This window comes from Porites lutea, chromosome 2 (assembly GCF_958299795.1).
Source record: "Porites lutea chromosome 2, jaPorLute2.1, whole genome shotgun sequence".
Lineage (NCBI taxonomy): Eukaryota > Metazoa > Cnidaria > Anthozoa > Scleractinia > Poritidae > Porites > Porites lutea.
Window position 1 is genome coordinate 5,530,211 of NC_133202.1, and position 11,196 is coordinate 5,541,406.

General features: G+C 37.4%; 1 protein-coding gene across 2 annotated transcripts in view; it reads left to right on the forward strand.

Annotated features, from left to right (window-relative positions):
• The window catches only part of LOC140927507 (uncharacterized), a 10,853-nt gene extending 1,242 nt beyond the window's left edge, over positions 1 to 9,611 (forward strand). The window contains exons 2-12 of one of the 2 annotated variants that reach the window (XM_073377168.1): positions 167 to 227; positions 1,309 to 1,447; positions 1,844 to 1,931; positions 2,476 to 2,563; positions 2,825 to 2,922; positions 3,978 to 4,074; positions 4,543 to 4,645; positions 5,588 to 5,634; positions 7,110 to 7,223; positions 7,978 to 8,095; positions 8,882 to 9,611. In XM_073377168.1, the coding sequence (XP_073233269.1) occupies positions 167 to 227; positions 1,309 to 1,447; positions 1,844 to 1,931; positions 2,476 to 2,563; positions 2,825 to 2,922; positions 3,978 to 4,074; positions 4,543 to 4,645; positions 5,588 to 5,634; positions 7,110 to 7,223; positions 7,978 to 8,095; positions 8,882 to 8,980 (1,052 nt within the window). In that variant the 3' untranslated portion in view covers positions 8,981 to 9,611. The remainder of the gene's footprint in view (positions 1 to 166; positions 228 to 1,308; positions 1,448 to 1,843; positions 1,932 to 2,475; positions 2,564 to 2,824; positions 2,923 to 3,977; positions 4,075 to 4,542; positions 4,646 to 5,587; positions 5,635 to 7,109; positions 7,224 to 7,977; positions 8,096 to 8,881) is intronic. The other variant, XM_073377169.1, reaches the window with a different exon arrangement.
• Positions 9,612 to 11,196: the final 1,585 nt, after the last annotated feature.

Sequence of the window (11,196 nt, forward strand, 5' to 3'; positions counted from 1 at the left end):
TTTTTTTACAAATGATTCAGTTTTCAATGAAATATCATTGAATTGACCATAAGTTGTTTTTTTGTAAAACCTGGTAATTTTCATTTTACTTGTCATGTGTGTATTAAAAAGAAAGAATGTTTCACATGTATTGATTTTGTTTTGTTATCATTTTGTCATATTTTAGGGTTTCAAATCACAGTTGAAAATTCAAAGGATAGAATTTTCAAAGATGAAGAGTATGCAAGGTAAATAATTATAGTGTCACTTGACCCAAACCAAGATAGAGTGAATTTATATACTAACGGTGGAACCCCAATATCTCGAACTTGAGTTTCCGAGTTCTACCGTATTTACCATTCTCAAACCCCATTTTCTTTCATCCTGTTACCTTAATTTACTTCATTGCCACTAGTTCATACATAAGTAGCAAGAAAGGATTTGACTTATTACTAAACGCATTCATTCTCCTTGCAGATACATTGCACATTCACAGCATAACCAACAACAGTGCTAAATCATTGTTTAGCAATACTTGACACTAAGAATATACCTGTCAACTCTCACGCCTTAGGTGTGAGTCTCACACCTCCAGGTTGAAAACATCGATCTCACGCCGGCTCACGCTTGCAGGCCAATTTCTCACGCCTGATTGAAAAATGTGAGTTGTTGCCGTCTTGCTTGACACAATTTCCAAAAATATGTTAACTCAGACCCATGTATGGAACCAAAACCATGTGTAAAATGAATAAATCACAATACCTTCCTCGCGATCTCTGATTTTTGAAGTGAAAAGCACTGGGAGCGAGCTCGCGTTTATACGCGTCCTAAGACTGGGACTCGATAACTTAGCCTTCGGCAGACTTCGGACGTCTTCGGAAGACTTCGGACTTCTTCGGGAATCTTCGGAAATGATCGTGTCGTCTTCAAAAATCCCAGCACTCCCAGGATAAAAATCTCACGCTTATATCTCAGAAAAAGTTGGCAGGTATATAAGAATGTTAAGAATAATAAATGCCCATACTTGGCCCAAGACAATCAGGGCAGTGCTGGATCCAGACCTTGAGATAAGGAGGAGCCGGGTCATCCAGACCCTTAGAAAAGGGGGGACCAGGTCTCCAAAAAAATTTTTTTTCGCCTCTTCTGGCCTCAGTTTGGTCAAAAGATAAGGGGGTCTTTCCCCTGGATCCACCACTGCGGGGAAAAAATGTATTTTGAAAATGAAAATGCTCAAAAATACAATCATCTGGTCAAATATTACTAAAGACTAAGAACAAGCACCTCACAAGGGTGCCCACAAGTTTCACTGAACTTATCATTTTGTGACAGGATCAATGGAGTGAGTATGGCTCCTGAAGGATCTTGGGTTCATGCTCCTAAAGATACATTTATCCTTGGAATTAAAGAACTTGCTGAATCTGATTCTTCAATTCCACAAACACACATTTACTTTGCCCATGCATATAAAGTAAGTATACAGGGTACTCTGAATGCTTCATCAAAGTAGCACTAGCTTAACATTGGAACCCCTTCTAGTAGTGTGATGGTCATTGATTATAATCAGTTATTGATTGAAAACCTTGAGTCCCACAATAAACGATTGTGGACAATGTTTGGTTGATTAAATATATACTATTTAAAAATATGTCATTGCCTAACAAAAATATCAAAACGTTTGTGTTATGCGGCTATAATTGATGAAATTTTTCTGATACATTTCATGGGAGAAGGTTCCAGAAAAATATGGAGACCCTAAACCTGATATCAAGTTTTATTAAGCTTGGAAAAAAGTTCTATTTATCTGAGGATGATCTCAATTTATTTCATAGTGGGTTTAGTGGGTTTATCTTTGCTTTGTTTTTAGAATCAGGCTGGCTGGGTTGATTTACTTAATCGATTTATTAAGGGTGGTGGAAAGATTCTTGATGTGGAGTACATGACAGATGACAGTAGTAAGTGACAAAATATAATATTATCATTCTCTCTTGACCCATTAAACGCCAATATCCATGTATAAATTTTTCAGACTGAGAGTCAGTTGAGAGAATTTGATACATGATCAAAGCATTTTTGACAACCCTGGTAGACAGGCAAAAATATGTATGAAATTAACTGTTAAAAGTCATTTGTCTTTCTAGCCTCTGGTACTTCTTTTAGAGAATATTCCATGTTTTTAAGAATTTTTGCAAGCAACCTTTTCTCCAGGAAAGCCTCTTCTTGTAATAAAAAAGTTTTAAGTAAAAGCCTGATAACAGAAACATTATGTAGAAGAGAATAATTTATTGTCAAGGAAGAAACTGGAAGATAAATGACCACAATCGACATTAATGATATAAAATTTAACTTTAGAATTACTGTGTTACAGTTTTGCAGGTTTTAATATTTGCAGATACATTGTAAGTCCAGAGCAGCCTGACTTTAATATCTAATTTAGAAAATGTAGTGCTGGTTTGATGGCAGTTAATTTTTTTGTGTGTCATGACTGTTTCCCTTCAGATAGACGACTAGTTGCAACATTTCCTCATCTGGCTGGTTTTTCAGGAATGGCTGTTGGTCTCAAAGCATGGTGCCTTCAACAATTAAGGCATGTATCAACCTATTCTTGCTTCCTCTCCTCTTTGTCCCCCATCCAATCACACTGAGTGTGGAAGGGCTGCATAAGAAAACATACAGTGTATTCAGCCTAAACCCTGTGTTGATGTTTTGCAATACTTAAAACCCTAAACCCCTAAGCATTGTTTAGTTCTATTTGCATGACAATGTTGAATGTGACCTGTTAAGAATTCCCCACTTTCTTTGGTGAATTAGTGATTGAAATTTATGGACTTTTTATTGTGCTTTTCAGCCCTCACAGTTCAATGCCATCTTTAGAGCCTTATGATAATGAAAAAGTATTGGTAAATGATGTGAAGATGATGCTTCAAAATGTTTCCAAGGCAAAAGGTATAGTAACTCATTAATATAGATAATGATTGATGTGGCCATGTTACAGGTCAAAATTAAATTCGGGTTAAAATTTTTAAAGCAAGGTTGATTCTCATTTTCCTTTGTCTGCTTGTCCTAATCCTAATTCATGACTAATTAGGGTTAGGAGGCATCAAATTTTGACCTGTAAGAGCTACTTTTACTATATCCTCATCTGCATCAAAAATAAGTAACTACCCTGAATGACTGCAGTTAAAATAGTCGTACAACAAAAATTACAACTTTGAGGAAGTGATGAATTGAAAAAGATGGCATCTACATTGGCATAATCTTTCCAATAATCTGCCCACAATATGACTGTTTATCTCTGATCTCACAGTAATTAACCACTTCACAGCCGACTTGAAAGCAAACATTCTTTATCTTCAAATCCAGGTCCAGTTTGTGGCACAAAATGCCTAATATTTTAATATATTTGACATACAGCTGTAATGTAATGTAGTCATTTTGACCTGTTCCAGCCTGTGCCTTTTTTCTCAATCATTTGGGGTGCTAGGGTGGCTTAGCGGTGAGAGCATTTGCCTCCCACCATTGTGGCCCAGGTTCAAATCCTGGTATTGACACCATTTGGGGGTTGAGTTTGTTGTTGGTTCTCCCCTTAATACTCTGAGAGGTTTTTCTCCAGGCACTCCAGTTTAGTTCTTTATATTTTATCAATCATTAATGTTCATAAGTATGTGATTGAAAATGTTTTGACTGTAACCCTTTAACCCCTAAGATCAAGATTTGAATTCTCATTTGTTGCCCCTATTCATTCCCTACAGAAGTAGTGGGGAGAAGTTGATAAAATATCAAGCAAATTCATCTTGTGTGATCATATCCGTCATTCTCATGACCACTATGTTTTACAAGGCATTGATATTACAACGAGAAATTTGCTGCTGATCACTCTTAGGGCTTATATGGTTAATGTGTGGCCCAATGAGAGATTTACAACTAATTTAGAGTGATTGTACATTTTATATTATTATTATGTGCGTGAAAGTGCACTTATCTCTCTTTGTGTTTCCAAGGTCTTCCAGATTGCCACCCTCGCATAGTAGTTATAGGTGCATTAGGACGCTGTGGTAAAGGAGCATTGGATATGGCTTACAAAGCAGGAATACCAAGGTACACAGGAATGTCATTGCAGTAATGAATAGCTGACGTTCAATATATTGAAATTCCAACATAACTCCGAGGCTTTCTGGTCATTTTTTTATATTTGGTTTGGTTTTCTTTGTGCTCAAGTCTCTTCTGGGAATTGCCAGACAATGGAGTCATGAAAAATTTGCAATTTTGACCCTAAAGCCTCGGATTCTTGTTAAGATTTTAGTATATCGAACATGGGCCGTTACATTATGGGTCCAGGGTGTTCATTAGGCACCCGAGATCGGAGAATTCTCCATTTACTACACAGAATTCTCCAGCTAATGTGTGATAGCCTGTGACTATTTTTCGTTCAGACATGGTGCATCTTTCACAATATCCTCCTGCTACTAGCATTCTTAATGAAAACCCTGATGGATCTTAGTGGCAGAAACTGTTTTGCTTGTATGTTTGTTTCATAATTGAAATATTATATATAATTTTTGACAGCACACACATTGCAAAATGGGACATTAATGAAACAAAAACTGGAGGACCATTTGAGGAAATTCTACAGTATGACATTTTTGTCAACAACATCAAGTTAACAAAGGTACAGTAAAAATTGATTAATTTAAATTTGTACAAAAAGCTATAATTCTGATTCACCTTTTTTGCGGGTATTACAATCATATTAAATAAATCTCTCACATCTAGTGATGCACCTTCCAGTACCCATGAGCTGAATGTTGTCACCCAAGTTAAGGAAAATTTAAACCAATATTTGTCTTAACAATATATTATGTGGCTCATGCTTGATAAGAACTTATGTTAGTCAGATTTTGATGCATACATTATAACATTAAACTTTTCTTAATTAATTTTATTAAATCCACTTTGTTCCGATCTCCAGCCTTGAAGCTTTACACAGGTTCAATAATGTAGTAGGACCTGAGTATCACATTTCCTTGAATAAGTTCCCCCAGTTCCCAAATAAGCCAACTTTTTTCCAGCTAAGCTAGCAAATGGCACCCCCGCCCCCACCCTTGCCCCTAATTTTCTTAAAATGAGGTTACTGCAAGCAACACTTTTTCTTTATCACTTTTCTATGGTTAAGAGTCAAGATGCTTTTGCAAGCCTTCTTTTAGAAATTATCAGATGCATGGTGTATGTGGCTATTCTGTTGTGCAATTTCTGTTTCAAAGCCTTGAAATTGGTGAAAAAAAATTGTACCCATCTATGATATGGTATTGTCATTAATGGCAGGAAGGGAGGAAGGGCGGGGTAAGAGGGCTAGAACCCCTGGATCTCCCACTGAGCTAAAAAAGGCATATTTAGATTTAACTTCGAACTTTTTTTGAGTCAAAAGCGTGAGATTTAATTCCGCGGGTTCCAGGATTTTTATGAAGGACCATTATCATATTCAAAGACTTGCAAATAGAAGGCCTCTCATCTCCTGGAGACCATACACGTATACTAGAAATTTTAATCCCAGCTACAGTTAATTTTACGTAGGGTATACATTCATGTGCTTGATCAGAAAATTGCTTTGCAGAAAATTCCACCATTTCTCACAAGGAAGGTGCTGGACACCGATCAGAGGTGAATAACAGCACAGACAGCTTGTGCAAAAAAAATAACATCACTCACAGAAGTTTCTTATCACATTGACACTCAAAAAGAAAGAATTATGGTAAAAAAAGTGCTAGCAGTCCTATTTCTCTATAGTCTGCTACACAGCCGTTTTTAGTTTCGTCACGCAACGCTCCTCCCCACTAACGGTTGCTGAAAACCGAACTACATTCCTTTCCCATGATTAGCCAATTATAATTTAGCTCTCATTTTCTGGAAGGTGTTCACGCCACCTTTGCGGTACTAAGGCTCCTCCAATCACAGCTTTGCTTTTATCGTTGCCCCATGTGTGAATGACAGAATAATCAATTTGTCGCGTGAAAACAAGCAATTTATTACTACAGTGTTGTTGTAGTCGAGTCCAATTCAAAATTTAGGAGATAAACAGCAACAGCAAGCAAGTCGAGCAAATTGCGATGCACAACATGGATGTGCTCATAAAGTTGCCAGGTATAGTTTCGGGAAATCGCTCATCTATAATTTATAAGGTTGCTTTTTGAATCGGTACCCTTGAGAGTTTAGTCTTCACAGGAACACAATGAGCACATCCAGTACATTAAATTCTTCATTGCATATCAGTATATATGCACTTTAAATGAAGAACCAACCAATCCTGGTAAAAGTCTTCTAGGCCTATCAAACCTTTTTTTTCACCTGGAACTTTGTTGACCGCTTAAAACAAACTTTTTTGCAAATTAACCTTTTCGTTGCTTGAAAAACACAGAGCCTGTCTAAATTCAGGGATGATTGATTGATTTGTCGAAAACTGAGAAGTGTGCTCGCTTCCTAGCGCCCTGCAAGTCACGTATTGTCAAATTTCTTGTACATGATTGGTTTGTTCGTTAGACCACAAAGGGAAAGGAATGTAGTTCGGTTTTCAGCAGCCGTTAGTGGTAGTGGAGCATTGCGTGACGAGACTAAAAGCGGCTGTGTAGCAGACTTATTTCTCCACGAAGCTCAAGTAAAATTGCAATGGTTTTTACTGGGATGTATTCATACTTTGCCTGTTCCTGTTACCAGTAATTGTGATCATAATATCTCCAGCCTTTTAATTTCACATTATATTTTTCCATTTTGTATTGTTGACTGATATTTGTGTGTTCAATATTTCTTGATTTCTGCTTCACACCTTTTCATCAACTTATTTTTCCAAGTCAATTCTTTCAAAGATGAACAAACTCACAGCTAACAAAAGTGTTAATTTTGAGAATGGCCACGGATGTTCAGTTACATGTAATTTTCCTCTTCTGGAATGCTTAAATCGACTCTTTCATAGTGGCATTTTAGTCTTACATTGTGTAAGGCAATCTGGAATTTTTGCAATTAGTTTCTTATACTTTATATAAGTAAGTACTTCTGTTACATGGAGAAATAAGAACATAACAACAAACAAAAAAATATTCTTTCAAAATGTCCCTTTAAAACTGCACTATTTCTCTCTGCAGGAATCTCTCGGTAGTGGTTGATGTTAGTTGTGATGTCAGCAACCCAAACAATCCTCTGCCATTCTTGGATTCCATTACCACATTTCAAAATCCCAGCAGGCGGCTACAACTCAGGTTGGCATGCAACTGTTTGTCTTTTTTTATGTAAAGAATGTACAGTTGTAAAAGTAAATGTAGCACATTTGTTACACAATTCTTCCTGGTGTTTCCAACCATCCTGGAAGATGATAGTTTCCTTTAAACTTTGCTTTCATTTCATTAAGTCATTCTAACAACTTCCTGCATAGCTTTATTTCTTTTTCTAATGTCTGAAACCACGCACCTTTGTGCTAATCCAGGGGGTGGGGGGAGGGGTCACTCAAGGGAAGTTTGTGTAGAGGTGTGCCACCAATGCCTTTAAAACCTGACCCCGTTGAAGACAAATATTACTCATTTCGCTACCCTATTTAAGACAGGAGACCCTATTTTATGGCCCTGACTCGTTTCGTTTTACCCACAGAATTGGGTAATTTCATGGAACTAAATGTTTTGGGGAAAATAATTTTTTAAATTTTTTATTGTTGGTGCCACTAATGTAGACTGCTCATCTGCAGCCTTTTAAAACTCTTTTAAAGGTTTCGGGTTCAAAAACACATCCTGTCAAAGACGTTAAAGAGTGAAATTGTATACCCTGTTTAAGACTTGAGACCCTGAAAACCGTACCCAGTTCAACAGCACACTTCTGTCTCGGTCAAATAATGGAGTGCCCCCTCCCCCCCGGGGTCTTACCAAAGGTATTACAGGGTTCTTTTAAAGTAACAAGTAGTCGTTGTTCTTGTGTCAATTTTAAATCACCATAACACTAAGTTCTATTTATTATTACTTACAGCAATTGTACCAAACCTCTGGACCTTGTGGCCATTGATAACTTACCCTCTTTGTTGCCAAGAGAAAGCACAGTTCTTTTTGCTGACAGCATAACACCATATCTTTTGAAACTTCCTGAGGTAGTTATCTAGAAAAAAAATCCTAACTGTATTTTGTTTTTAATTCGTAGAAACTGAATTATAGTGAGTAAAACCATCTAGTAGGCAGTGCCTTGAGCTGTCTCCCTGTGATATTAGGTAGTGCGTTGAAAAGATTATTGGTTGTTTACCATTTACTTGTCAAACTGTTTGGTTCACGTTTTGTGTAAGTGATAAGTAAAATTCAGGACTGGTAAATTTTGTCCCGGAATTGTGTTTGCCATTTGTACAAAAACGGCCGCGAAGGCCTGAAATTGGTATCAAACATGGCTTTTAAGAGATAGAACACGAATTTCCGTCAGGAACATTCCATATGGAAAAACCTTTTCAGATGTTCCGCTGCTCCCGGAGTTCCGCCGGTGTGACCCAAAAAGGCGTGATCCATCGACTTTCCCACCGGATTTTCCGAAAACTTTTTGTAAATAGTAATCAACCTTCCAGCCCATCCTGCGGTTATTTCTGGGAGGGTCAAGCCATAAGCTATCTTCACTGAATACTTAGAAAATAAAACTCCATCGTAGTTCCATAGAAAACTTCTCTGAGTTTTCTGTTACATGTGGTGCTGAAATCAGTCATTAAATATAGAGGCTAATTCCTGTCATAAAAGCCCATTTCGTTGAGCAAGTTTCTATTAAAAATTATTTGCAACTCGTAGGTAGTCAAGTGTTTAAGCCCTTTAAATTCGGCTGAGTGCTTTTTTGATAAATAGTATATATTTTTTGGGTAACTATTTGTGATTGTCTTTTTTCTTCTTCTGTCTTTTCTAAGGTGGATTCTCATCCAGTTTGGGTTCGTGCGAAAGAGAAGTTTGAAGAAAAAGTTGCTGAGGTTTTAAAACGAAATGTTAAAAAACAAGTTGACCTCTGAAATCATCCATTCCAAAAACTCAAGCATCATGTTTTTGTAACTTTATAACGTGAATGATGTGAGGAAATGAGATTTTCACTTAATTTATTCTACTTTAAATAGGAGAGCAATGTCATTTCATTCTCAATAGCATTCAGGGATTATTTTTGAAGGGTTTAGTAGGAAAATGGTACAAGTGACGTTTTTCTATTTTTATTATGTGGTGAGAGAAAATTATCCTTGATGTCACTGCAAAATTGTCACCGTTTTTCGATCAGCTCTTCAATTACTTATTTCATGCTCTCGTGATAAACTTTACTTCAAAACAACTTACATTGCATAATTTGTTTAAATAGACTGTTCCTTTAGACAAGGAAACCCAAATAGAGGACTTGAAACAGTCTAAATGTACAATATACAATAGAAATTTACTCTTAAACTTTGGTTAAAATTTTGGAAGTAGCTTACCAAGAAACTCTTTGTACACGGAAGCGAAAAGACATTTTGCTTATAAATCGCAGTGATCGTCTGATCGATTGTTTCACTGTCCATGTACAATTCTCTGGGTGATGTTGAACCTTTTTAATATATTGAAGAAAGTATAAGTTATTAAATGTATTTTTGAAAAGGCATTAAACAAAGATGGCAGAAAGTTGGTTGTGTAGCGTTTAGTCAAAACGACAATAAGAGGCTGATATTAGGGAGCTTAAATTACGACGGCAACGAGAACTTCAAAATAATAGCAATAGATTTAGGCCCCGTCAACACGTATTCGTTTTTGTTTGAAAAACGGAGAAATCGGTTGTTTACTATTTACATGCGAAAACCGGTCGGTTCACGGTTTAGGTAGCCTCCCACGCAGGCGTTTTTAGGGGAGCTCGTATGGGAGGGAAGAAATACGAGCTCCCCTAAAAACGCCTGCGTGGGAGGCTACGGTTTAGGCAAATGGTGCGCAAAATTCAGGACTGGTAAATTTCGTCCCGGAATCGCGTTTAGCATTTTCACAAATCAGTTCCATTTACCGAAAAACGGCCGCGAAGGCCTGAAACTGGTATCAAAGAATGGAGTCACGAAAAATTTGCAATTTTGTCCCTAAAGCCTCGGAGTCATGTTTGAGCGTGGGGTATTGAAATGAAACACGAATTTCCGTTTGGAACGTTCCGTCCGGAAAACAGGACTATCTTTTCAGTTGTTCCGTCGCTCCCGGAAATTTTCGACTGCAACGACCCAAAACGTCGTTTTCCTTTTACTTTCCAACCAGATTTTCCGGAACTTTTTGTTAAAGATAAACTACCTTTTTCTTCCGGTTTGGCCTGCGCCTACCGTCCACGCATCCGTTGGAAACGTCACCGAAAATGCAGTGCAGGGTCTTCACTGATAAACTACCATCTTAGTGCTGGTACCTTCAGGACACGACAAACACCCCATGGCGTTTATGAGTCCGTTGTCATGCAGTCCGTTTACAGACTCTCTGTTGTCTCTTTCAGGTTGATTTCCATTGACGCGTTTTAGGTTAAGCACGTTAACGCATGTAAATTTTAATCACGTAAAATAAAATAGAGGCAAGATAAAAAGTGCTAATGCACCTATCAATGTAAACCCCGTGGGGGCGGGGGGAGTGCGCGCAAGGGGTAGGGATTTGACAAATTTTAAAATTTTTTGATCCAATTCCCCAGGGTAGGAAACGAAAGGTCAATCAAAAGTGTCAAAAGAGACCCCACCCCAGGGGAAAAAATCTAAACAAACAACACTATAATACTATATAAAACGAATAAAAGAACATTTCAAAAGTACGTTCTTACTACTTTTATTTAAGGTTAACGTAAGCTCCATTAAGTTACTCGCTGTAATTAAGTATTTTCTCTCTCCACTAGCATTTCTTATTTTGAACAACAAAATCACTCCAGGAAGACTGACCATGCTATTATAATATTAATGAACCGTAAATGCTTTATAACATCTGGTCAACATGTCGGATCAGTGACTCGTAAAAAATCCTCTGACTTTCATGGTGGAATTCGATTTCAATCGAGTTTTACAATCAGACGGGAACTTGAAGATAAAAACTTTCTTAGAATAGACATTATAGACAGTTTAAAGTATCGGATTATGGCGATTAAAACGAATGAAAACTTCATACATTTCTCCAACAGCGTGACTTTCAGAAAGCCTCGAGGAACGGACCTGGTAACCGCTTCTGAATTGATACCAGGAATACCAGGCTTCTGTGCGGTCCA